Here is a 27,006-nt window from a genome sequence, read left to right as displayed (position 1 = left end):
TCTGCCCCAATGAGCCAACCATAGGGAAAAACCGATTAGGACAAAAATTAAAGTAACCCTTATCCATTTTTGGAGTTTGAATAAAGCGTCATGCAAAAATGTCATATGTCGGGGGACACCCAAGGTGCCACAAGATCCTGCATGAGACTTTACTTCAAACTAATGAGAGAGACCGAGGGATGTGTTGTCATAAGTACCGCTTCCACTTTCTCTCCATTCACCTTAATATTGATCTATACGAACACCATCCATAGGGGGATACTCAATGTGCCTCAAGACCGAGTATAGATCGCACGGTGTGAAATTTTAGGGAGAAACGTGAAGAGGATAAAATGAAGTATCATATACCCATTTTCCTCCCATTGAGCGTTTTACCGGGTTAATTAACTTAGGAAAATCTTGCTACTGATTTTAACTAAGTGATTGTTTAATTTGCCCAAAAACAACACTTGCTTTGGATAGTTAAACAATTTTGATTAAAGATCATTAAACACATTAACAAATGTTAACCAATAATTGCATGCTTGTGACAAATCTATCTAATTCATCTTTTCAGGTAAGTTTTCAGGTAGGGATGTTACGTTTCCATCAATTTAAATACTCAACCTAGATAGAACTAGCTTTAGACAAAAGGTCCCTTATAGATACATTTGTTACAATGTTAATCTTTTAAATAAGAATCAATTTAATCCTATTAAACCGATTAAAAGATTAAACTAAATTTCTAATCTCATTAGAAATGTGCTCTTAGGTCTATATGCTTCATATTTTAAAACTATTTTAAAAGTGAATTTAACCTAAGGTTTGCATGCAATCCTGATTTATTGATTTTAATTCTAATTTCATTTTGTTATAACAATTATAAGAAAATGAAATAACTAAAACCATACATTGCAAGTAAAGCATACTTAGGTAATTTTATAACAATTATAAATAACCCTAAAGTGGTGACATGCTTCATGCAATTTCATTTCATTACTAATATACATAATAATTATATACTAAAGTAATGAAATTATTAATAACATACTTCAAACATACATTCATACTACATATTATAACTCATATAATATAAATGATGCATGTATATGTCATTAATGCATGCCTATATTATAACATTTATACTATATGATACATGAGCATGCTATAAAATTAAATCATGCATCTAAACATATATTATAACAATTATAATATAAATGATGCATGAAATTAAATGCATAACCTATGGTGGGATTTAATACTATATGACATACAATATGACATATATATTTAAATAAAAATCATGCATCAAATGCATAAATAATAAAAAATTATTAGACCGGGATTGGACACTTAAACAATTAATTAAATTAATATAACACTTATATTAAATTAAACAATAAAAAAATCTATCTATTACATAAATAAATAATAATCAACCGGTTCAAACAAATGAATCGGGCCTTGAACCGCTTGAGCCGAACCATCCAGCCTTCAAACCGAACCCAAACCGCTCGAATTGACCGAACCGTAAGTGAACCAAGCAAGCCACAAACTGAATTGGACAATAACCGATTTATTCTTTTCATCTCAGAGCGTTGCAACGTTGTGCCCAACATTGCAATGCTGCGGAAAGAACATAACGTTGTTCTTCATCATAGCGTTGCAATGCTAGGGCATAACATTGCAATGTTGCGGTACAATCTCTACTGTACAGCTACATTCTCCATCGTTTCTCCGTTGAATTTGATCTTGTTTTCTCTATATCGGCACCCCCACGAACGACTCAAGGACTTAGTGTTACAGACTTGATCACAATTAATTGCCTCAAAATATGGGCCAAAAAAACCCGCTTTGATACCAATTGTAGGAACCATTAAAGGTCCTTGAGCGAAAATGGGATTGGAACCCCAAATCTCAATTCTACAGATTTTTTAGATTTACAAAAAGAAACATAAATTATGCATCTAATTGTAAAAATACAACATGCTTGATAAAATATTATAGAATAGAAAATTGGGTTTTAGAAACCCTTACCTTGAACCGTTCTTCAATTAAAAAAATCACTTGAATCGATTAAACACCACCACGATGAAACATCTGTATTCTCTAGATGAGAATCTAAGAGTTTGTGTGTGCTCTGGCTATTTTAGATGAGGGAAAAGAGAGTTTAGAGAGAGAGAAGATTGGGAGAAAATCACATAACGTTTCTGTGTCAATTCTATGTTGTCTCACGGTGAAAAGATAGAATGTAGAAAATCAAGCAACCAACCCCCACTATCACGTAGAGGATAGAAAAGAGAGGAGGGAGTTACAACTCCCTTTCAGAAACTAATTTTAAGAAAATAATAATTTATTTTTAATAAATCAATATATATATATATATATATATGATAACTACCTTATCATATAATATATATATTAAATTATATATTATATCAAATATAACATATAACCTATAGTTTCTATATTGTACCAAATACAATATAACCTCTAATTTTAATTCTCTCTCGCCAATGACTTTTAATATAAATCACACTTATATTAAATTTAATCATATGAATCCATTTCACATAATTGATATTTGAATCATATTCAAATCTTTATTTCCTCTCGGATAAACTTTATATTATGACGTATCAAATGCATTATAGTTATTACATCATATAGAATTAGATTAAAATAATTAAATTTCATATAATTAGTTCCCTCAATTTATTTTTAAAAATTCAACTTAATTTAAAATTTGATTCTCATTAATTCTCGTTGAGCTACAGAGGGGACCTCGTAGACTTGTAGCTTCAACGGTACGTTAATAAATAATTAAACTCTTTAATTAAATTATTCACCATCCGTTAACTGTCTGACATTCCACTAAAGACCGACAATTGCATTATTCGTACTACAGATGTGTCCATTGGATATAACCAATCAACAGTACAATGACCCTTTATAAATTGCTCGTAAGTACAACTATGCCAAAATTACTGTTTTGCCCCTATAGTTATATCTAATTTCGAGCACAAAAAGATATTAAAACATTTACTTTTACGATATTGCTTGACTCTATTTCACCCTTTTTGGGGGAGTAATTTGTTGAGCTAATTGGATCTAAATCGTAGTCATAATAGCCCCTTAATTGGTTTTTTCATTGATTTATCATTCATGAATTTTGAAGATTCTTTTGTTCTAAGTGGAAATCTAATATTTTACATGCTAATATTTCCAAAAAAAAATCAACTAAAAAAGATTGATATTCCAAGAAATTAAAAAAATCCACAAAATAGTATTTCCAACAATCCAAAATATATAGGCATTCAAGGAGGGATACAAGGTAGTTAGAGGGCAAATTTGTCATAAGTCCCAACCAACTACACCAACGACTACACCAGAAATTTTAAAGTCTAGTTGTTTTTTAGTAAATAATAAAATTAGACATTTTTCAAAAGATCTCCCATGTTTTAGATATTTGATACAATTTCTCCTTGTCATTTGACCAACCAAAATCTGTATACGTATAGTTTTGCACTGGGCTAAACCTACAATACTTAATTGTAGGGTTGGCAAAAAAAATAGTGGGTTCGAGTTCTCGCGGGGCCTCGACCCGATCCCCGGTTTGATCGGGGATGGGGCCAAACTGAGGATATTATTCGGTTCCCCAGCCGAGGATGGGGACAGTATCCCCACCCAGACCCCGACCCCACCTCGATACCGATTAAACCCCGACCCCGATTTATTATTTATATATATTATATATATATATAGATACAATTCTTATTTCTCAATTATAATTCTACCCAAACCCAAAGCCAAAATCTAAAAATTAAAACTCCAATTAATAATACTACCCAAAAGCCCAAAATCCAAACTCCAAGTCCAAGCTCACTCCAATCTTTAAACTTAAAAACCCTAACCTACCTAACACTAACACTTTTTTTTTCTTTCAGAATTTCACCTTCACTTCAGCGAAACACAACTTCACTTCAGTCTTCAGCCTTACAGTCACAGTGAGACTCCCAAGTTGGCAAGTCCCATCATTCGGACCATTCCAAGTCCAAGTTACCCCGGCCATGAGTCACGACCGCCAGTTTCATTCATTCAATTTTCCTCACGAGTCACGACCAACCACCTCCTCAGGTTCATGTTGAACGTCACAATGTTGACCAATCTGCTGACTGTGTCGGCCGATCTGCGCGCCGACCGATCTACGAAGCCTCAACTCTCTCAAGCCCCCTTTTTTTTTCTAGCAGCCCCTGTCATTTCCATTCTTCAAGCCGATTCTGCCATTCAAACCTGTTCGTGTTCACGTCCATTCAAGCTGGGTCTGCCATTCAGTGTAAGTTACTTACACAGTTTTTTTTTTTATTAGATTTTTGTTTGTTAAAATGTTGAATTTATTTGTTGTTAAAATTCTTAAAATGTTGAAATTATTTGTGGTTACCTTTTCTTTTGAAAAATGTATAAATTATTTGTTTGTTAAAATTGTTAAAATGTTGAAATTATTTGTGGTTACATTTTTCTTAAAATGTAGAAATTATTTGTTGTTAAAATTGTTAAAATGTTGAAATGATTTGTGGTTACATTTTTCTTAGAATGTTGAATAATTTGTAAGTTTGTTGATATATTATAATTTATTTTTTGTTAAAATGATGAAATTAGTTGTTGTTGATATATTTGGAATTTGTTAAGTTTGTTACATTGTTAATTCTTTGTTTGTTACATTGTCAAAATGATGAAATTGAATAGTAAAAAAATAAAAAATAAAAAATATATGAATTTGAGAGTTTAAAATAGACTTTAAAATTAAATAAATTTTATAATTTGAAAAGCTAGGATTATGTCTTCAAATATAGACAGACTTTTTATAATTTATTTTTGCTTTATTTTGTATAACTTGGTAGGTTCTAAAAAACAATGTCTTCATCACCTTCTACAAATAAAGATTCTCTAAGTCTCATTTCAAGTTCAAGCCCAGATCCAACACCAAATTCAACTCCAAATTCAACCCCAAATTCAATCCCAAATTTAACTCCATGCTCCTCAAATGACGATAATTTGAATGTTTAGGATTATGTTATTCTTGGTGAGGAGGACATTGAGAAGGGGTCTTTCAAAATGAGATTGACATCCGTTGTTTGGAACCATTTTAAGAAGCAAAAAAATAAATGGAGTAGACAAGGTTGTTTGTAATTATTGCAAACGTAAATTAGGAGGTGAAAGAAAAAATGGAACCAAACATTTGCATGACCATGAAAATCCCTATTGAATCCTAACAGAGAGAAGAACAATATATTGGGGTTATATAACTTCAATCAGGAAGCTGCAAAAAAAACATTAGCTAGAATGATAATCAAACATGAATATCCTCTCTTAATAGTTGAGCATGACGGTTTTAGAGAATTTTGTAATATTATCCAACCATTATTTAAGATGGTATCAAGAGACACAATAAAGAAGGAGATATTTAAAATTTACGAGATTGAGAAGTCGAAAACTATGACAATTGTTGAATGAGATTAATGGAAAAATTGCCCTTACAACGAACATATAGATTTCCAACCATTAAAAGGTTATATGGCTGTCACTGCACATTTTGTTGATGATAGTTGAGATTTGCATAACAAAATAATCATATTTATATATGTCCCTTCTCCACACACTTTTGAGATGCTTCATGAAGAAATAATGGGATGTCTGTTAGATTGGAATATTAATCAAAAGTTGCCATCTATAACTGTAGATAATTGTAGTACAAATGACTCCATGGTTAACATATTTGTCGATAGTATGTCTGCAAACTTAATCTTGGATGGGAGTTTCTTTCATATGCAGTGTGCTCATATTCTGAATTTAATTATGAATGATGGGTTGGCAGTGATAGGAGATAGGGGTGACCATTCAAATTGTAAAAATCGAACCGTCTCTAAAAACTGAACCAAAAACTCAGTGAAATCGAAAAATACGGTTTAATCCGGTTTGAAGAAATTTTGAAACCGAATTAATTCGGTTCGGTTCGGTTCGGTTTCACTTTTGAAAACGAACCGAACCGTTTTTAACTAATAATATATATATATATATATATATTTATATAAAGAATAAAAACCGAATTCAAAACTGAACCGCTTTTAATTTAAAGAACAAAACCGAATTTAAAACCGAACCGTTTTTAATTTAAAAAAATATAACATGGATTTTTTAAAAATGCCAAAATAAAGTTGAAATCGAACTGAATTGCTTTTAACTAATATATATATTTAGAAAAAGAGTAAAACCAAATTTAAAACCGAACCATTTTTAATTTAAAGAACAAAATCGAATTTAAAACCAAACCATTTTTAATTAAAAAAAAATATAACATAGATTTTTTAAAAATGCCAAAACCGAATTTGAAATCGAACCGAACCGCATATATGTGGTCGGTTTCACATTTTAAAAAAATCGATTCGGTTTGGTTTGACCACCAAATCGAACCGAACCGAAACATTTCCACCCCTAATAGGAGATGGGATTGAAAGAGTTCTTAGTAGTGTGGGTTTTAGGGTGCATACCCAAAAAAGGAGAATTTTGAGGAAACTGCTCGTCAGTTGAATGTTTATGATGGTAGGATGTTAAGTCTTGATCGTTGTACTAGGTGGAATTTTACATATTTTATGTTAGCCACTGAATTGAAGTACAAAGTTGTTTTTTATCGATTAAAACAATGTGAATCAAAGTACAAGTGTTTGCCTTTGGATCAAGATCGAGTAATAGATATGTGAGATACTGAGAATATTTCATCATGTGATTGAAAATATTTTATGGATCCAAATATCCTAGATACTGAGAATATTTCATCATGTGATTGAAAATATTTTATGGATCCAAATATCCTACTGCTAATATTTTTTTCCCAAAAATTTGTAAACTGAAATTGGCTATTTCTAAGTGGACGAATTCTAGCTCTTAAGAGATGTGACATGGTTGCAGATATGATTTCAAAGTTTGACAAGTATTGGAAGAAAATTAATGGAGTAATGGCCATTGTTGCAGTTTTAGATCCTCGTTACAATTTGAAGTTGATTGAGTTTTACTTCCCAAGAATTTATGGAGATACTTTTTTCCTTGAGATTGAGAGGGTTAAAAGTTTTGTACAGATTTGGAAAAAGAATATCAAGTGAAGTATAAAAGTGAAGGTGATGACTCTCGCTGTAAAAATTTGGATGGAACATCAAAGATTGTAGAATTTGATAATTTTAATGATTATGACTTGTTTGTATCAAATTCCAATAAGATGAATCAGAAGCAACATTTTAATGCATATTTGGATAAACCCGTCTTACCCGATCATCTGATTTTGATATTTTGAGTTGGTGGAAATTAAATGGGTTTGAGTATCCCATTTTACGAGAAATTTCTAGAGACATATTAGCCATTCCTTATCTAGTGTCACGTCAGAGTCTGCTTTTAGTACATGTGGTAGGATTGTAAGTCCATGTTGTAATAAACTTCATCCGAAGATAATAGAGGTTTTGATGTGCACTCAAAATTGGATTGCAACTGAAGTTTGATGGGTATGTTAGTTTGTTAATGTTGTTTTACCTATCTTTAACATTTAATATATTAATAAATATTTTTTTGTATTATAAATATGTGATGTGACAACATAAGGTACTGACACGGAAAAAGAAATGGTTAAACATTTAACAACTGTTTTGGAAGATGCGGATGACTCTAAGAAGAAGTGATGACTGAGGTGTTGGGATTGGTGTCCTGATTCTCCCGGAGTCTCGTTGTTTGTAATGATATACATTGTTTTATGAATAGAATAATTGTTATTTCATTCTGGCATTTACTTATATCCAATAAACAAAGCTCCGTGGTTATCTTATGTAAACTTAAGCATGTATATGTGATATACAAGTGGATCACGCCTTAAGTGATAATCTAAATAGGTATGTAGTATAAGGATTAAGGTGGGATACTTGATCCTAGTGAAACTACGGATACAACCTGCTTTGTAGAGGTTTGCAAGTATTATAAACTACTACAAATGGTAGATCTTGACCATTCATGTGGAGACATGTGAGCGGGGGTGTCCTATACAAAGAGTTTGTATAAGACCGGACCACGAGATGACTAAACTCTGTATATAACGCTGTTGATACTGGAGACTTACATCTCACCTAAATGACCATAGATGACACGACCTCAATCCTAAGTATTTTGGGAACTTCTGCCTTTGAGGGTGATCCTTTGATTAATATAGGTGATGGTGGCCAGATTGCCAACTCAACTTGACGAAGAGCTTCCATGAGTGCATTCGGAACTTTTTGATTTCACCGTGACCGAAATACAACATATACATTCTATCATACAGTTATGTAAAATTACAGTAATTAAAGGCATGTTTTGAACATTAAAGTATAAGGGAAAAGTTCTCATACCAGTTGAAAACCCTCTTTAAGCTTTAGAACTCAACGTAGCGGAAGACCTTTACGCGATCTCTATCGCCCAGCAAATGCGTTAGTTGCAGCAGCACAAACGATAGAAATACGAACTATCACGAACAAGTGAACGTAGTGGGGACGACACTACCAAAAGGGAGCCCTTGGTATTTTCGGAGTGAGAATCCAAAGTGTGGTATTTGGTGATTTTGGTAGAGGTTGGATAATGAACTAATCATGTAGATGATAAGCAAGTGGAGAGAAAAGGTAGCTATCATATAGTTAAGTGCTTATTGTTTAGAAGAAGCTACACGATCGTGTAGGTTTTACTAAGCAATTGTTTAGTAAAAGGTAGACGATCGTTTAGAAAACACGGCACACTATGCGATCGTTTAGATGCGAGGTGTGTGATTGTTTAGGCGCTGATCAACTATCGTATAGGCTCTCGACTTATGCAATCGTTTACGTTTCCACACAGATGCCAAATTTTTCCAAACCCTTGTAAAATGAAACTATTTTTTATTTTATTCTTTGGTTACCATAATCGAAGGGGCTGCTCCCACTAACGCACGTCCGAAAGGAATTTTAAGCCAATTATCATATAATTAACCAATTTAAAGAATTAATAAATATAATCATATTATATTCTTACTCTATAGTTTGATATCACATATCTACTATAGTAATTTCTCCTCGACTTGATATAAATCAAATTTATATTTAATTTCCTCCAAAATAATGTATCTCATACATTTAGCCAATTATATCATATATAATTAACCAGTCCAATTATATCATATATAATTAAACTTCCTCTTGTCAATTTAAACATTTCAAATTAACCCAAATATTGATTTTCAACTTTATCCAAGCTATCCAGGGGACTTAATGAACCTGTGGCTCGAAGCTCCAACGATCTATGAATAGCTGACTAAACTCTTTAGCCACGAGATCCACCATCTGTTAACTATCAGGCATTCCATGAAAGACCAACAGATAAACTCTTCTTACCACATATATATTTTTGTGTCCATGGATATAACCAATCATAAGTATGATGACCCTTCACAGATGCTCGTAAGTACAGTTTGGCCAATTTACCGTTTTGCCCCTGTAATTACATCTCACTCCTTAAGTACCACTGATTCCTCTAATGAACAATGCAACATAGTCCAACTATATGTGAACACCTTTCGAGCCAAGATAAGGTGTGTGGTGCCACATCGTTCAAGCCCTGGAATCAACCCTTAAGGGAGCTATCTATCTACTTACCCCTACCTCGGGGAAGGAGTGAATTCCATCTTGTATAGCCGAGTTCCCAGCTCCCAAATCAGACGAATCCCCAAAATGGTAGGTTTGAATCGGCAACCTGGCCACTCGCACCCATATAAATCAAAGGGCCGCCTTCAATGGCAGAAGTTCCCAACTCACTCAGGATTGAGGTCATGTTACCTATGGTCATCCTAGTGAAGTGAAGTTTATATCATGAACGGTGTTATATGACGAAACGTTAACACTTCGTGGTCAGGTCTTATACAAACTCTTTGTATAGGACGCCTTCGCTCACATGTCCCCAACACGAATGATCAGGATCAGACCATCCATGACAAGTCACAACACTTGTGACCGTTTCACAAAGCGGGCCACATCCATAGCGTTACCAGGATAAGGTTTCCCTCATATATCCATATACTACAAACCATTTTAGTTATCTCTTAAAACATGATCCACTTGTATGTCACTACATACATGCTTGAGTAACATATAGATAATCAGGGATTTTATGTTTATTAGTTTGTGGTAAAGCAAATAAAACATGCAACTGAGCAAAAAACAAGATGTGAAGTAAATATCATATATTATACAACACAAGTGTTCATACAAACTGTTTACAAACTACAGGACACGAGACTTTAGGGCATCAACCCCAACACTCAACATGCTTACCTTTTTGGGGACTTGTCTGATTTGGGAGCTGGGAACTCAATACACAAGATGGAATTCACTCCTTCCCCGAAGCAGGGGTAAGTAGAGAGATTGATCCTTTAAGGGTTGATTCTGGGGCTTGAACATAGTGGCCGCAAATTCTCTTTGGAAGAGAGGACTCAATCATAGTAGGACTATGACTTATGTTCATTAGAGGGATCAGTGGTACTTAAAGAGTTAGATGTAACTACAGGGGTATAACGGTTATTGGTCGAGTTGTACTTACGAGAGATCTGTGAAATGTTGTCGCACTGTTGATTGGTTAAGATGGACACATAATATATGTGGTAAGGAGAATTCAACTGTCGATCTTTAGTGAAGTGCCTGGCAGTTAATAGATAGTGGATCCCGTGACTAAAGAGTCTAGTCAGTTATTCACGTACAATTGGAGCTTCGAGCTACAGGTCCATAAGGTCCCCTTGGTAGCTCAATGGATTCAAGTTGAGGATCAGTTCTTGGTGTTGATTTGAAATATTCAAATTGACAAGAGGTAATTTGATTATATATGATATAGACGGTATGGTGTATGGGATACATCAAATAGAGGATTAATGTAAATGAAATTTACATTAAGTGTCATGGAATAGAAAAAAAGCTATGGTTTATATGTTTCATGAGATGAAATATTAAAACTATAGGTTATAAATATATTATGGTAAGTTAGTTATCATTTATATTTATAATAATATTAATTATTGGATAATTATCTCTTTTTCTCTAATAACCAATTAAGTGGGAGGTTATTGGTAGTTTCATGGTAACCATGAGATAAAAAGGAAGATGTTTTCCTAATTTTAGTAAGTTGTGTAAATAATGTTGTTTTGAGATTTCCAATATCGGAAAAATTTTCACAGGAAGATGTCAAGTAAATGAGATTTACTAAGCAACAACTTGGAGTTAACTAAACGATCGTGGAGTGTTATTAGGTGATAGACACTCAGCTGAGCGATGAGCTAAACGATCGCAGAGCTTTTCCATCTTCCACTTGCTCAATCGTTTACACGATTGTGATTCCTTCAGTTTTATGTCTAAACCAAGTCTACACAAAGCCCACCCTCTGGATTCTCACATCGAGAATACCAAGGTAACCTTCTCGATAGTGTCATACTCAACTCGACACTGTCGAGGTTCTATGGAGGCCGTTTGTAAACCCCGAACTCTAAGTTTCCTAGATAAGCATGTTTAGCCAAGGGGAGGAAAAACACATTAAATGAAGGAGCTCACAAATTGGTTTTGGTTGGAAGCATTAAGTGCGGGGTGATGTGGCAGTTTCATCATTGAACTTGGGAGGCGGTAGGAAGAATAAAAAGAAGTAGAATTTCAAAAGCTTGGTTTCAGCAATTGGCATGAGCAAATTAAGCAAAATCAGTACCATTTGAAAGTTGGGAGAATCTAGTTTTCGAAATTGTCTTGCTGAAGAAAGATTTCAAAAGGAGAAGAACAAAAAGTGAAGAATTTGCCGAAGGGATAGAATCTCGGATTAATCAGGGCTTGATGTGAAGATTGGAAGCTCCATGCCAAATTACAACGGATTTTTAGCTTATATTTTAAAGTAATAAAGTTAACTCAATTCTAGACAAGTTTGTAGAAGGAAGTTTCTTGAAAAGAGTTCTAGATTTTGAGTTATGGATTTTTTAAATTGAAACAGAAAATATGTGCATAAGCAGGCAACTGCTTGGGAAGATCAAGCAAACAGCTCAACGTAGAGAGCGAGAGCGAGATAAGAAGGATGAGGATCTCGCTCAGGATGATAATCTCGCTGATTTTTGTGCTAAATCTCGCTGGAACTTTGAGCTAAATCTCGTTAGTAAGGAAGTAAATTTAGCTAGAGAAGGTAAGTCTTGCTAGCTTGAAGACTTGCTAGTGAAATGCTTGATCTCGCTCATGAGGATGAACTCACAGATTTTGTTGACGAAAGTTTCATTAGTAAACAAACTATCTAAGGTATTTTGCTGATAATTCTAAGGAATTTAACAGAAAATTATGTCCTTTCAAGTCAAGAAGAGCTAGTTGAGGCGTATAGACCATTAAGAGCCCCGACGAGCTGTGAGTGACTAAATGAACTTAATACTTTCGATACTTATGCATAAAAGACCATGTAAGTTATAGTGATGTTGATGATGAATTTATATTTTCTCAAGCAACAAATGTTTAATGAATAGCTTAGTGTATCTCTTCCGACTTGTATATGTTTTAACGCAGGCCAAGGTATGTTGTGAATTTATTACAAAAGTTAAGTTTCTAATGTTGAAGCATGTGTTATGGAGGAAGGCTATGATAGAATGAGTCCTTGTGTAAATGGCATGCAATGAAACTTAATTGATGCTAGGAAATAACCCGATACTGAAGGACACGAAGAAGGTATCTGGGTAATAGTACCTAAGGTATTGACAGTACTTAGAAAACTCCACGTGCACGTAGGTAGTTCTGAATGAGAGGCCGAAGTATGGGTCTCCTAGCCATATACCACCAAAGGGAGGCCGAAGTATGGGTCTCTTAGCCGGTAGCAGACATTGGGAGCTAGAGCGATGTAGGCTCGTTCTCAACTAAGGAATAATGATGTTTAATTGTGTAAAATGAATGGTTATCCATGTTTATGTTTAGGGGAAGTTGCTTGAGATGCTCATCGATATATTTACTTGTTTATAGTGATATAATGCATGGAGTAATATGATTCTATAATCACTCACTGGGCTACTGGCTCACAGATTTTCTATGTTTTTCTTTTCCAGGTAGCAGTCAAATTCCTCAAGGTTGATCTTGCTGCTGCTTGCCACTGAAAGGTCCTGCTTGTTAACAAGAACTTAAGTTGATGGTCTGTTTATGTACACATGTTTTAAGAGGGACTAGGGCTTTGTTAATGATGTTTGGGGCGAACTGTGAATATTTTCCTGTAAATATTATGTCAGGACTGTTTGCATGTGTTTATATAATCTTATGTAGAACCTTATGGAGGCATATTGTATACGTAGATTATTAATGTCTAATAGGTTGGTATTTAGGTTAGAAGGCTAAGGTGGTGAGTGCTGGTAGTAGGGCTAGTAACTACCATTGTCATATTATCTTCCAGATTAAGAGGGTAATTTGGGAGGTGGTGTGACACCGTTCGTGGTGTTTGGGGTGTTCGTGACTTTGGCGATCGCTTAGTTTGAGTGCGCGGTGTTTGTGTTGTGTAGCGGTCGTGTTGGATGAGCGTTCGTGTGTTGTTGTGATTGAGCGTTCGTGTGTTGTTGTGATTGAGCGTTCGTGATCAAAGAGCTTGAAGATGAGTCTTCAAAAGTGTGTTGCTCTTGTCCTTGATCTGTTGTATAACATGCTATAATTTATGTATTTTATGTATAATCATATGTTTCCGTTTGTGATTGTAATTGTTAGGTTCATATACGACTGTAATTTGGAATGATCATTCCGGTGTTCATGGAAATCCTCGTATCTAATTTCCTTCATGAGGTATGCTCAAGGATTAACATATTTTTTTATGACCAATTTTAAAATTTGTTGTCTAGTTACTTTTTTGTGAATTATTTGTTAATTTTATTTTAAATAGGGGAATAATGATCACAACTAAGGATGGGACGATGTCAAGAAAGGAGGAAAATTTGAAACGAAGACATCGGTCAAGAGCAATTTATGATTGTGGTTGTTGTATTTGTAATTGTATAAGACATGACTTTAATTGACTTCCAACACTCGAACTTTATTTAATATAAGTTGTAAACTTATTTAATTGACTTGTGAGATTCTAAATTATGTTTATTTCATGAATTAGTCTATTAAATTAGTGCAATTTAATTGACTTGATTAAAAAAATGTTAACAAGAGAATCCCTGCAGGGAATTAACAGAGGAATCCCCGCAGGGAACTGGGAAATGGTTCACCGCGGGGACCCCGACGAGGAATTCCTGCCCCCATCCTCGCCTTTTCCCCCACGGGGTCGAGGCCGGGGATGGGGGACCCTTCCCCTCCCCGGACCGACCCTATCTCCAATCCTACTTAGTTGCTTAGGCCTTATTTGGTAACCATTTCAATTTTTTGTTTTTGGTTTTTGAAAGTTAAGAAAGTCTATTTCATCCCCATTTTTTTTTTATAACAATTTGCATATTTTGGAAGTACAATGATTGAATTCTTGGCCAAATTCTAAAAAACAAAAACAAGTTTTTAAGAACTACTTTTTTTAGTTCTCAAATTTTGGATTGTCTTTTAAACTATTGGTAAAAAGTAGATAACAAAGGAATAAATTTAAAGGTAAAAGTAGTGTTAATAAGTTTAATTTTAAAAATAAAAAACAAAAAATCATGGTCCAATTTAGTAACCATTTTATTTTTTGTTTTTGTTTTTCAAAATTAAGCCTAAGGACACGACTTCCATATCCATATTTCTTCTTTTGTTATCTACTCTTCATCAATGGTTGAAAAACCAAGCTAAATTTTGAGAAATAAAAAAATAGTTTTTGTTTTTAAAATTTGGTTAAGAATTCAATAATTATATTGAAGAAGTAGGCGATTGATTATGGATCCAGATGAAATAGATTTAATTTTTAAAAATAAAAAAAAATAAATGGTTACCCAAATAAAAAAAAATGTTAGTTATTGAGTTTGGACTTGGGCGACCGCCGAATGACGAGGGTGGCAAAAAAAGGTCGGAGGCCCAAGTTGTTCGGAGAAAGTCCACAAAGCCCCAATTTTCAGTTCCTTCCAACTGAAAGTGTTTTACATGCCAATTCACCACGCGCTGCACGCGCTGCACGAACGCAGGTTAGGGTTTTATGCTGGGTTCTACTTCATGAGTGAGTTTACGTAAACTGTTAATTTCCCTCCAAATTTCGGTCTTTGTGGTTCGAGCTCCTTCCATCTTTATAGCCTTGGGGATCTCCAGACATTTTCTTTCACCTTTCATGGTCGCTCTCAGGTATCAAAACGATTCTGTCTGTAAATTTGTAAAAAATTGTCTACATTATGGTTCTGTCATTCTTGTTTGGCCTTGAAGTTAGGGCTAGACTAGTATTGGAATGTTGGATGAATGTCGCGCTGGTTTCTGTATTTTATGTGCTGAAAGAAACACTAGGGCATGGAGGAGTTCTGAACTTCTCAATTCGAAACTTTTTACTTTTATTTTAATTCATGGTCGAGTACTGAAATATCGTTTCTTCCTTGGCTCGGACTTCGGATTTCTGTTTGTTCAAGTGAAATTGATTTCAGGATATGCTTCAAACAAAATTGAAGTTGAAGTAGCTTGTTATGTTTCTTATGCGAATTTATAATTTTTAGGGTTTTTATTTTAATTGGGTTGCAGTTTTTCTTTTTATGCAACCTAGTCATGTCGATATATCTGCTATATTCAACTAATCAATATGGCATCTATTCGTGGATGCATGCATCATATTATAGTCACATATCTATATGTTTTAAATCATCTGGAAAACTGGTTAATCATATTACTTTTTATTGGCATTCCTTTTATAATTTGTGAAGATATAAAATGATGTGTTATTTTCTTTAGTTGCAGCCGCATTTCTTATTGGAGGAGGCCTGCTTTGGTATTATGGTAGAAACAGAGCAAGTGGAGAACGTTGAATTTCAATGGGGCAAAAAGAAAGGAATTGGTGGGAAGAAGAAGGATGTGACCTTTTATGAATCTTTTACTTACGATGGTGTAGAATATTTTCTCTACGACTCTGTCTACCTATATAAGGAAGGTGAACCAGAACCCTATATTGGTAAACTTGTTAAAATATGGCAGAATCCTGATAAGACAAAGAAAGTAAAAATTCTTTGGTTTTTTCGATCTTGTGAGATTCTTAATTATCTTGGAGCTGAAGACACACGGGATAATGAATTATTTTTGGCATCCGGCGATGGTGTTGGGCTTGCCAATGTTAATTCTCTGGTAATTTTTAGCTTGTTCCTTTATTATTTCATGGCAACATAGTCTTTCTCCTGATTCACTGATCTTGTATGTCGAAATAGTACTCTTGGTTTTTCATAAAAAAAAAAAAAAACAAAAGAAGAAGAAGAAGAAGAAGTAGTATAAGAAAAAAAATTCACTTGGTAATTGCAAGTCATTGGTAAAAATTATGAAACAATTATAAATAGGATTATATTATAGTCTATTTAAGTGATGGTTAATGAGTGCATGGGTATATCAGGATTTCGCTCAACCTTCATCTCTTGTAAGTTGTAACTTTGAGCATGAATTCTCTATATATTCTCCTTGTATGAATCACCTTTCATCGTCTTTTTCCTTTCGATGCTCATGGCCTAGATTCTCCTCATATGAATTATGATGACAAAAGGGTACTCATTCAAGGATAATATTAAGCCGAACTTCTCAATGTTCTCCTTGTATGATAACACTTGCAGTCATCTTTTTCCTGGTCTCTTATCATTTTCTCCCCATCTATGTTTTCTCTGTGGCTGTTGTCTTTATTCATTATGAGGATTCCTTATTGTTTAATTTTGCGTTAAACCACTTGAATGTTTCTTTAGCTCTTTTTTGGCCATTTTTAATTCAATGGGGCTAGGAGTTTTCATTTATGATTCCCTAGCCCTTATGAGGAGTTTTTGTGTAGCTGGTTTCTTATGCGAGTCCCACCACACTTTCTCTTTGTTCTCCTTTCTCTAGAAGATATACATTTCATAGAAGATTTAATTATTTGCTTGGCAAATTTTTATTTGTGAATTAACACCACTAACCATAGCACCATCTTTTATCCTTTTGGGGTCTAAATGATTTAGCGTGTGGGAGGCCTCAGAAAGTCATGAGCACATTGTGTGAGATTTTCAAATAGAGGATGATGCTTTGGCATGTTGCTTTCTTTATGTTTCTATGAAATTTTGGGCTGGAGAGAAATAGGAGACGTGGTGTTTTATTTATTATTTTTTAAAATTTTTTCCCCCTTCTCCCTCTCTCTCTCTCTTTAAATGAGGCGCACTATATATAAAAATACTACATTGAGAAGAGAAAGCATACTTGAAATGTAAATATGGAAAAAAGACCCCTAAACACTAGAAATTTTGCCTTTAGGCTCAGTACATTTGATTTTTTTTACTTAATAAAAAAGGAAACCCTAATGAAAAAGCCCCAAGCCCTAGGGCTTTTGGCCTTGGGGCTTCACAAAAGGCGCACGTCTGAGGCGTGCCTTATTTTGCAAGCCCCACCTTTTGAAGGCGAGGCACCAAATCTTTGCTTTGAGCCTTGGTGCACCTAGGCACACGCCCAAGAGGGCTTTTTAAAACACTGAATAGGTGGGTTTTTAGAGATGTGGAGAGCTGTCAGAAGGAATTTTATGATCATTCTATCTCTTTATTTAAAAAAATAAATAAAATGAAGCCTTTCATTGTAATTGTGTAGTTTGTGAGCTTTTTCTTTCTTTCTGCTCTTGCAGTTCCAGACTTTCCTTTGTTATTTTTTCCCTCCTCCTATGTTGCCTCTGTTTTTCTTTCATTTTATCTAGTGATTTTGAGATACGTCCAGGTGTCAGCCTATGGCAAGGGTGACACAAGGTGTTATAAGCAGCCCTACTTACTTCAGCTAAATTCAATTTCATCTTTATTTAGTTTCATAAATCTTATTTAATATTCTGTTTAACCATTACTTTTTACTATTTCTTTAGAAAACTCATCTGTCTTCTTTTTCTAATTTTCTCTTTTTGAAAATTGAATTGTTTTAGTGATATTTTTATGTAGTCTTCATGCTAACCTTGATGATCAAGCTAGTTTAACAATAAACAATAAATGCAATAAGAGTAAATGAATACTAAAGGTTGAACAAAGTATGCTAACCTAGGTGATCAAGCTAGTTTAACCGTAAGCAATAAAATCAGTAAAAGGCAAATGATATTAGTTTATTATATACACAAAATTCTTAGTAATGATATTTATTTATTGTTAAATAAAAAATAAAAAAAATTGTTATTGCAAATGATTTTGTTAGCAAAGTATGCTCACTCCACAATAGCCTTATGGTAATTAAGATTCTTGTTGCACTGGGGTGTGTTTTGCATTTTGAAAGTGCTGGCTTTATATCAATGAGTTTGTTAAAAAAGAAAGAAAAAACTCGATTGAAGGAATGGATTGTGTGTGTATGTGAGTGAGTGAGACTGTTTTTTAATTATTATTATTATTTTTCCGCAATAGTGCATTTCCATATATTTTGTGTCTCAAACCAGGAAGTAATTGCTGGAAAGTGCAACGTTCTCTGCATTTCAAATGACAGCAGAAATCCACAACCTTCAGATGAAGCACTCAAAAAGGCTGATTTTGTATTTTGTCGTACATTTGATGTTGGAAAATTAGAGCTCTGCAATGAGATATGTGATAAAATTGCTGGAGTAGAAGGTTTGAGTTCAGTTTTTCAAAAACTTTTTTCAATAGTTTGACCTTTGGTTGGTTTGTTGTTATATTCTGATCACAAAATCGTTTGTTTCTTTTTCAATTGCAGTTAAACTTTTACTTAATAAACTAGATTCATCAAAAGATGTGAAGAGGACCGATAAGGATGGGAAAGATGCAAGTGGCACTGTAATTGTAAATACTGAATTAGAAGATCCTTCTGCTCGGGACACTTCTAATGGAGAATTAACTTTGACGACTAATGACAACTCTCCTGAGAAGTCCACAAAGGAAAATGTTGATTTGAAGGGGCCTATAGAGAAATCCTTCAATGAAGAGAAGTCTGGTGCACATGCGATCGAGGGAGGAAATGGAATGGCTAAAACTTGTACTAAACAAGAAAACATCGTGGATGATAAGGCCCCTCCAAAGCTTAAAATTGATACTAAAGAGAAGCCCAGTAAAGATGTTAAAGCACTAGCTAAGGATGTTGAAGGTAGAGTTAAAAGTCCAAGGGGATCTGCTGAAGATGAACATAGGCCGGTGAAAAAGGCAAAACTAGATGGTTCTGTTCAATTATCTCATGGAAAGACCAAGAGTGACATTCAAAAGCTTGGTCTCAATCGCAACAATGGTGACACCCTGGCTTCCTCACCTAAGGTTCTTGTTTCTGAAGATGCTTCCAGAGGCAAAAATGTAAAAGATTCTCATGAAACCAAAGATAGCCTTATTAAAAAGCCCAAGCTAGATGAGAAGCCAACAAAGATTTCTAATGGCAAGAACCTAAAGGCCTCTTCCCAAATAGACGGTGAAGTTGTGGAAGTTACTAGAAGGCCAGATGCTGTAAGTTGTATTTCTAGTATTGTTATTTCATTTCTTACTTTAGCCAAGTCCTAGCCCTTTTTTTCCTTAGCTTGTGATTGGACTCCTTTTGTTGGGTTTTTTTTTCCCGTATGCTCTTTTGTATTCTTTCATTTCTCTCAATGAATCTTAGTTTCTCATTAAAATAAAAAAAAAAAATTTGGGAAACATAATAATTAATATAGTATAATCCATTTGGTCTTTTGACATATACAATTAGCAGATATGGAATATGATTGAACACTCGGTATCTACCTCATTCAGTTTCTTATTGCTTCCATTGGTAGCATTTTGTTTAGGCTATGAAGCACTGGATTTGGCTCATGTTAATTGTGGTTATTACTGGAACTAATGCTCATGTCCACCGGGTCCAACCCATTTTAAGTTTTACTTGATAGGATTCCATATTCTCAAAAGTTCCATGTTTATTTAGAATGGAAACTGTAGTGGAATATGGATCCTTTTACAATGGCCCGATGTGTCTTCTTGTTTATTTTGGTACAAAAATTCTATTGAGATGATTTTTAAGGTTCTGATTGTTATAATTTTCAACAATTGAACAGGATAGAAGCAGATGGTTCAAGGGACTTGTAAGTCAATCTTACACTCTTTGGTCGCATATCATTTTAATTATTCATATTTTTAATGTCAGATCCTCTTATTCTACTATCTTTGTTTGACTGCAAGTCATTCCAAGAGATTTATTTGTCTTTTGCTGTTTCTAGACATTCATTTAGTTGTTTAATTATTTCCAATTTTGGAGTTTAAATAGCCGCCATTCCAGGCTTCTACTCCCTTTTCTTTTTAATGAGCACAAAAAAGATTCATACGAATTTAGTAAGATTCTTTCAGCTAAGTAGTAGAACCAAGATGAGATCAGCAATAATTACTAATTGAATGATTCCGTACAAAGTAGATCCGAGATGAGCAATAAGGGCTAAGATCTCAAGGATATCACATTTTCCTTTTCAGTTCAGTGGTCGGCCGTTGTTTGGTTAGGTAGTTGCTCTGCCACTCTCATCAATATTCCACTTATCCTACATTCTCCAGAGAGTTGGAAAGTAATGACCATGTGTTCTGGGTGGAAAAATCTTGAGAACATGAAAGGTTTTCTAACTAACATGGTTACAGCTGAAATATTCACAAAGGGAAGAACCGAAGAAGAAACAAGGCCCCTTTAACCTGTAGGTGTTGAAAGAGAAAAAAGTTGGACCTCCTTAATATCCAGAAAGAAGTCATCGTGGGTAATTTTTTATAGTTTATTTGGTGGCAATGCTAACTACAACCTCTTTTTTGTGATTACAACCAGTCAAATTTTTGTGCCAAATTAAATTATCTTTTTGTAATCTTCCATTAGGTTGGTTGAGGCTTTCTTCTCATTTTTTAATTTCTTTTCACCCTATTGATTGCTGAATAATTTCTTGTTTTTGTGCCTAAAAACTAAATAGATCCCATTTACGTGGCCACTTCTTGAGATGTGCTTATCTTGCTCTTTTTATGGTTTGATATTATTATTCTAAACTAATTAAACTAATCATCTCTATGCCAGCCGTGGGAAGAAAGAATAAAAGATGCACATGAACAAGGAACGCTTGTTCTGATTCAGAATTTGGATCCTGCTTACACTTCAGGTGAAGTGGAGGTAAAAACCAATTCTTTACTTTGATTAATTGATGTGGTGTGCTACTTTGAACAAAATACACTTTTGGTTCATGAGATTTCAGAACAGACAGATTCTCCAAAGTTTGAAAAATGGTTCTAATATGGTCCATTAACTTAAGTTGACTGTTAGTTGATTAAATAAGTTGCGTGCATTGTTGGGTTGCGAAATTAATTAGATGGCAATTTATACTAAGTTCGATGACAGAAACAACCCCACTGCCCCTTTTCCTACTCATCAAATCTTGTGGTATAGCATCCATTCTCAAATTTCTCTCTATTGCTATTGGTTTTTATTTTCTTTTCTCCCACGAGACCCCCAATCCAATGCTAATGGTCAACTAATGGCCATCATTAACTTAGGAACCATTTAGAACTACTTTTCAAACTTCAGGGATCAAAATGTCTCTTTTATAACTTCAAGGATCAAGTAGACACTAATCACAAATTTTAGGGACCAAAACTATATTTTTGCCATGGTATATTCTTTTCTAAACCAGTTCAATTACCATAAATAAAATTATTTATCTGGGCCTATGGGGTTTTTACATCTAAGTTAGATATCCCTTTCTGTGCAACATTCAGGATATTGTCTGGCATGCCTTCAACGAGAGTTGTACAGCTAAGATGATTCAGCGAACTGCAATTTCTATGCCTCACATAGGTCCGTTGCATATAATCTTGATGAATTGGCCGCACTTTTGAAATTTTGTTATTGTTGTTTGAGTTCCTTGAGAATTTTGCCCATATTATTTTGTAGGTCAAGCTTATGTTGTATTCAAAACCAAGGAAGCAGCAGAGAAAGTGGTTAGAAAATTGGATGAAGGTTGCTTATTACTTTCAAATGGAAGGTAAGTTTGGGTTCAGTATACTGTGTTAAAAATAGAAGTATAGTCTTTACTGCTATTACTTTCAGATAATCTTTTTTATTCCATTGGTCCTCTCCTCTATGATCTTTCTCATTAAAGTGTGAGTGTTATTGTTCGAAAGCATCTGCTCATCTGGACTAGTTTAACATGCCAGCCCTTGGGCCTTGATGTGTCAGTGTCATTAGATCGGTGATTGGCAGTTTCTGAATTCACTGTGGCAGTAACTATTTTGATAGTTGTCTTCCCCTCTTACCTTGATATTTGTCTTCCCCTCTTACTGTGCTCATTTTAGTTTGGCACATTTGCCATTATTGGTCATCTATTTTAGAACCTGCAGATAGAATGATACAGAATCACATTCTTTTTATATTGGTAAACACATTTACAGTTGTGCGTCTTTGCTTTGGCCGATGAAAGAGGCTTAAAGATAATGGGTATAACCCCCGCCCCACACTAATTGAGTCCCTGTCAACTTCTAAGGTCTATACTGTTGAATATCTTGTAGAAAATTGCATATCGTAAGTGTATAGGTCAAGTTTTGATATCGATGATGAGTGTAATGGTCTTGTCCTCAAAACTGGTGTGCTAGTTCACTTTAGTACCATGAATACAATCTATGAAGTACGGACACTCCATTTTAGGTAGAGTGTCCGTGTTTGACACGTTCGGACACACTCAAGACACGTCTCACACACAAATTTACATGTCCTATTTTTCTATATATATTTTTAATTTTAGATACATGGGAACATGTTTGGGACATTTTGTATACGCCTAGAAAATTTTTTGAAGAGAAAATGGTCCAAACTTTTATGTTGGAGTCAAATTTAAAGCTCAAATCATTATATGATAAACGAAGATTTAAAAAAAACGAAAAACAAAAGGAAAATCCATTTGTTTAACCAAAGATTTTTTTTTAAAAAAACATAAACATAAAATACTGAAGTTAGAAACCTAAAGACACCTATATTAATTTGACATTTTATGTTCTGTTTTAGTGGAGTCCATTTAGTAATTTATGTTAAATTTATATATATCCTTAAAAAGATACTAATAAAAAAAGTGTATCCCCATGTGTCTGTGTTCTAGTTTTTGAATTGGCGTATTGCCATGTGGCTCCTTGTCCATGCTTCTTAGAATACAATCAACCAATTTTATTTAGACAAACAATCAATGATGGTTTAAAATACTAAAATCAAGCAACCAATTTTATTTAGACAAACAATCAATGATGGTTTAAAATACTAAAATCAAGCAACCAAATAGTAAATTCTAAAGGAAATATCAATGAGAAAAAGTCCTTGGGAAAGAACCAAACAACCAAGACCAAACATGTAATTATTCTGTAATTCAAGAAGGTACAAATAATAGTCCCTCATGAGGACCTACCAGTTAAGCAACTAATATCCTTATTCAGTTTCTTTAATAGAAAAAAGGCCTTATGTGTACTTCTTTCAGCCACTTCTAATGAAATCCTAAATCTTTCAATTTTAAACTACTTCAGTTATAATCTAGACTGCTTCTCTCGACCATAAGATATCTCTAAAATAAAATAATCTGTTATCAAGAGATCAGTGGCACTAAACACATAGATACTGATGTATCTTATATGTACTTAGCTTGGCTTTTAAGTCTTTTAAACAAATTGTTAACCAGTTACCTATTAATAACCGGCCAGTTAGTTAGTTAGCCTAAGTTGTAATCCTTGCCTTATAAATAGGGGGCTAGATCATTCATTTGAAAGCTAATAAACACTTTTGATTCATCAAAGCCTTTGGTTTTCACACCAGATACATTAATGAGTCAAGACAATCAACTGTTCAACTCATAATGTGTAATGGCTACATCAACCGCTAAGAACTAAATGTTTAACTACTCATATTCAAGAATGAACATTCAAATCTAATGGAAAATACCTTGAGATACAAAGAGTCAAGGGAAAGGAGAAAAACTAAATTGGACATGTTAATCATCTGTACTGAAAATCCACGATCTCAAACTTCAAAGTTTTTTCCCCCTCTGCTCCAATAGTCTCCTTGTCCTCAAAAGCAAACATCTCAATCTAGAAGTTTCTCCCGATAAGATCCTCTTCCTTTTCAGCATGCATGAGCTTCAATCTTATAAATGTCGTTCTTGACACTAGGGGGAGATCTCAATGTGCTAGCCTTTGTAGCGCATTTTTCCATTCATAATTGAGACTTTACAATTCAATTCTTGTCCGTGCTTCCTTTGTTGTAGCATTGAGACGCTACAAGACTGTCTCAATGCTTCATTGTTGGGTCTTCTGGCTTCCTTCTTGTTGGCATCTCAGCGCATTTTGGCTTTTCTTCTGCTGCTGCTGTTGTTGTGATCCTAGCTGTCTCCTCGGGTCTTGGGCTTCAATCGTCTCGTGAAACTCCTTGTTTGTCTTTGTTTCTATACAAATTTACCGAATTTGATGATGCATTCATAATTTGTTAAAATCTTTTGTTTTATTTAAACTGCTTGATTTCTACAATGTGAATAAATGCAGATATAGTCTGAAACTTACCTGAGACTAACATCAAACAAGCAGTAAAAATAGCTCAAAAGGTGTTTTATATAGCTTTCCCAACTAATTCTTTTCCTTGTATTTTTCAGCGTTCTTGTCGGTAGCTTTGCATCTCCTCATCTTCTGTCAAAGAAACAAACTTTTTTTGGGCATCACAGTATTGATAAGCTTAGACATCAAATGCAACGTGAGATGGTAATGTGTGGCTCTTTCTCAGTTTCTCTGAAATACACCGATTACACTATTTATAATTATAACCTTCCTGTCAATTCACTGCCCCGTTTCTTCATCTATTCGTTGCTTTTTGGTTATTTCCCAGAAAGAAGCTGTATCAACTTCGCATTGTTCTCAGCCAAATACAGTAGAATATGACATGGCCATGGAATGGTGTTTACTACAAGAAAGATCAGAACTTGTCTGCAAAAAGTTGTTCAAGGTTTAAATTTCAATCTACTGAACGTAAATGATGAATTGTTATCGTGAATTTGGTATCTTTCTTAACCAGCATTTGTTATTTTTTACTTCTAGCAACAAGAGGAGGAGTTAAGAAAACTCCAGAGCAAGCTGAAATCTAGATGAGCTCCATTGGCCTAACAGATGCTATATTTGGCAAATATTTTCAAACAGGGCCGAAATCCTTTTGATCTAGCACATTTTGAATCATGGGAGTACCTTACTCTTACAAGTACCAGAGATGATAGACTTAGTTCTCTTTACTCTGGCAAGTCATCAAAGTGGATAAATCGGCAATTGTAAATTGGTAAACATAAAATATATACCCCTTTTCTGTTGCGTGATAAATTTGTTGTTTTCTTTTCGTTAAACCAAGAATCGTTTTGTTTTTCTATATTATACCCATCGAATGTTTCAGAATGTGTGTTTATCGAATGAGTGAATTAATATGATCTTCTCGCAGAAACGAGCGGACAGTGGTTGGATGAGGTCCTAGCTTTTCGAGGATCAGCCGAAACGTTTCGAGGAACTTAATGAGATGAAATTTCTTGGTAAGTTTTGAGGCTTTGGAATCAAGACAGCTGTGCATGTGGAGACATGGTTGGTTATATCAATACTTACTGGTGTCCCATTATGGGTGATGAGTTTATATGGAATTCACATATTTATTCTAAACACTGAACCAGCAAGTATTTGAGAGGGTAAATATTTATCCATGGCGTTCTTCTTGGCCTCTGGTAAAATCACTTTTTAGTTTTGATTTTGATGACAACTTATATCTAATTAGTTTTGGTGCATCAGGTAATTGTAGTTTTATAGAGTAGGAAGCATCAGATAACGCAGTTAGGAATCACATCTTATTTAGAGTTATCTTCAGTGGTAAAAAAATTAAGCTTTAGCTTAGAATTTATGCTATGTTTGGCCCAGGAAATGTTTTCAAATTATCATGTGCATTTGGAATCTAATTGATCTGAAATCATTTAAATTAAAATTTCTTGTTTGGATACCCATGAGAAATTAAAAGAAAGTAAGAAAACAACCATTAACAAAGTAAAAAACCAAATATGAAAAAAAAAAACGAACTACAAACTAACCTGGCAAAATAATGTAGAGAAGCTGGAAGAACAACTGAAACAAAAATGATATAAAGTAGAAAGGTTGAGAGGGTTTTAGTTATCGTAGTATAAAAAAGATATTGGAAAGTTTTAGCTATAGTATAAAAAAGATCTTGTGGGTTTTAGTTAACGTAATAGGGGTAAAATAAAAAGAAATTACTTTTTTAATTTAAAATCCACCTAAATCTGATAGTTTTGGAACATATTTTTTTTTTAAAAAAAGACAAGATTTGAAATCTTAATTGGTTTCAAATCTCTTACTATTTTAAGCTATTGAAACATCACATATGGTTTGAAATCAACTCAAATCCTTGCATTCCAAACTAGGGGTTAGTTCTTTGGAAATCATTTCTAATCGCGGTTTAAATTTAATTGGAAATTTTGGTGGATGAAATTATTTTTGGAAGTTCAACTTGGTACTTTGGTGTAGGTCAACGTGTATGTTTACGTTGGTATATACTTCTTTTATTACCAACTTCTTTCATTCAGCATCTGTCACACATGTTACATTGTTTTATTCTATGGATCCCACACATTATTAAATACTTATTTTATGGCAAATAATGAAAATGGAGGCTTATGGTTGTTAGTACTTGATTTTTTTTTTCTTTTGAAGCTTGGTGTGGGTGCATATGATGAGCCGTTGATGATTTGGTCATCCTTTAATTTATTGGCTGTATCTTTTCTTTTCTTTTTAAAGAATGAAATTTTAATCAGAAAAATTTGTAAAAACCACCCTAAAATATGGTGGTAGTTATAATTATATTCTTAAATTTTCAATTTTAGAATTGTGCGATCAGA

The 27,006-nt window shown here is 34.0% G+C and overlaps 1 protein-coding gene and 1 long non-coding RNA gene across 3 annotated transcripts; both read left to right on the top strand.

The window, feature by feature from the left end:
- Nucleotides 1-13,780: 13,780 nt before the first annotated feature.
- LOC120086542 lies at nt 13,781-14,115 on the top strand. The gene is made up of 2 exons (XR_005484245.1): nt 13,781-13,838; nt 13,936-14,115. It is a non-coding gene; the product is annotated as an uncharacterized LOC120086542 (long non-coding RNA).
- A 962-nt stretch (nt 14,116-15,077) lies between these two features.
- LOC120086366 (protein ANTI-SILENCING 1) lies at nt 15,078-26,094 on the top strand. Of its 2 annotated transcripts, none has more exons than XM_039042984.1 (12): nt 15,078-15,296; nt 15,894-16,274; nt 18,556-18,724; nt 18,828-19,561; nt 20,143-20,169; nt 21,129-21,221; nt 21,824-21,902; nt 21,999-22,089; nt 24,727-24,832; nt 24,957-25,073; nt 25,166-25,397; nt 25,554-26,094. In XM_039042984.1, exons 2-11 carry the CDS (start codon nt 15,930-15,932, stop codon nt 25,214-25,216), a joined length of 1,812 nt encoding a protein of 603 aa, XP_038898912.1. In that variant the 5' UTR covers nt 15,078-15,296; nt 15,894-15,929; the 3' UTR covers nt 25,217-25,397; nt 25,554-26,094. The 2 variants fall into 2 exon arrangements, with proteins under 2 accessions (XP_038898912.1, XP_038898911.1); XM_039042983.1 differs by having other exon boundaries at nt 15,888-16,274.
- Nucleotides 26,095-27,006: the final 912 nt, after the last annotated feature.

Source organism: Benincasa hispida, chromosome 9 (genome assembly GCF_009727055.1).
Source record: "Benincasa hispida cultivar B227 chromosome 9, ASM972705v1, whole genome shotgun sequence".
Taxonomy (NCBI): domain Eukaryota; kingdom Viridiplantae; phylum Streptophyta; class Magnoliopsida; order Cucurbitales; family Cucurbitaceae; genus Benincasa; species Benincasa hispida.
The sequence above is the reverse complement of the archived record's forward strand: the minus strand, read 5'-3'. Positions and strand labels throughout refer to the sequence as shown.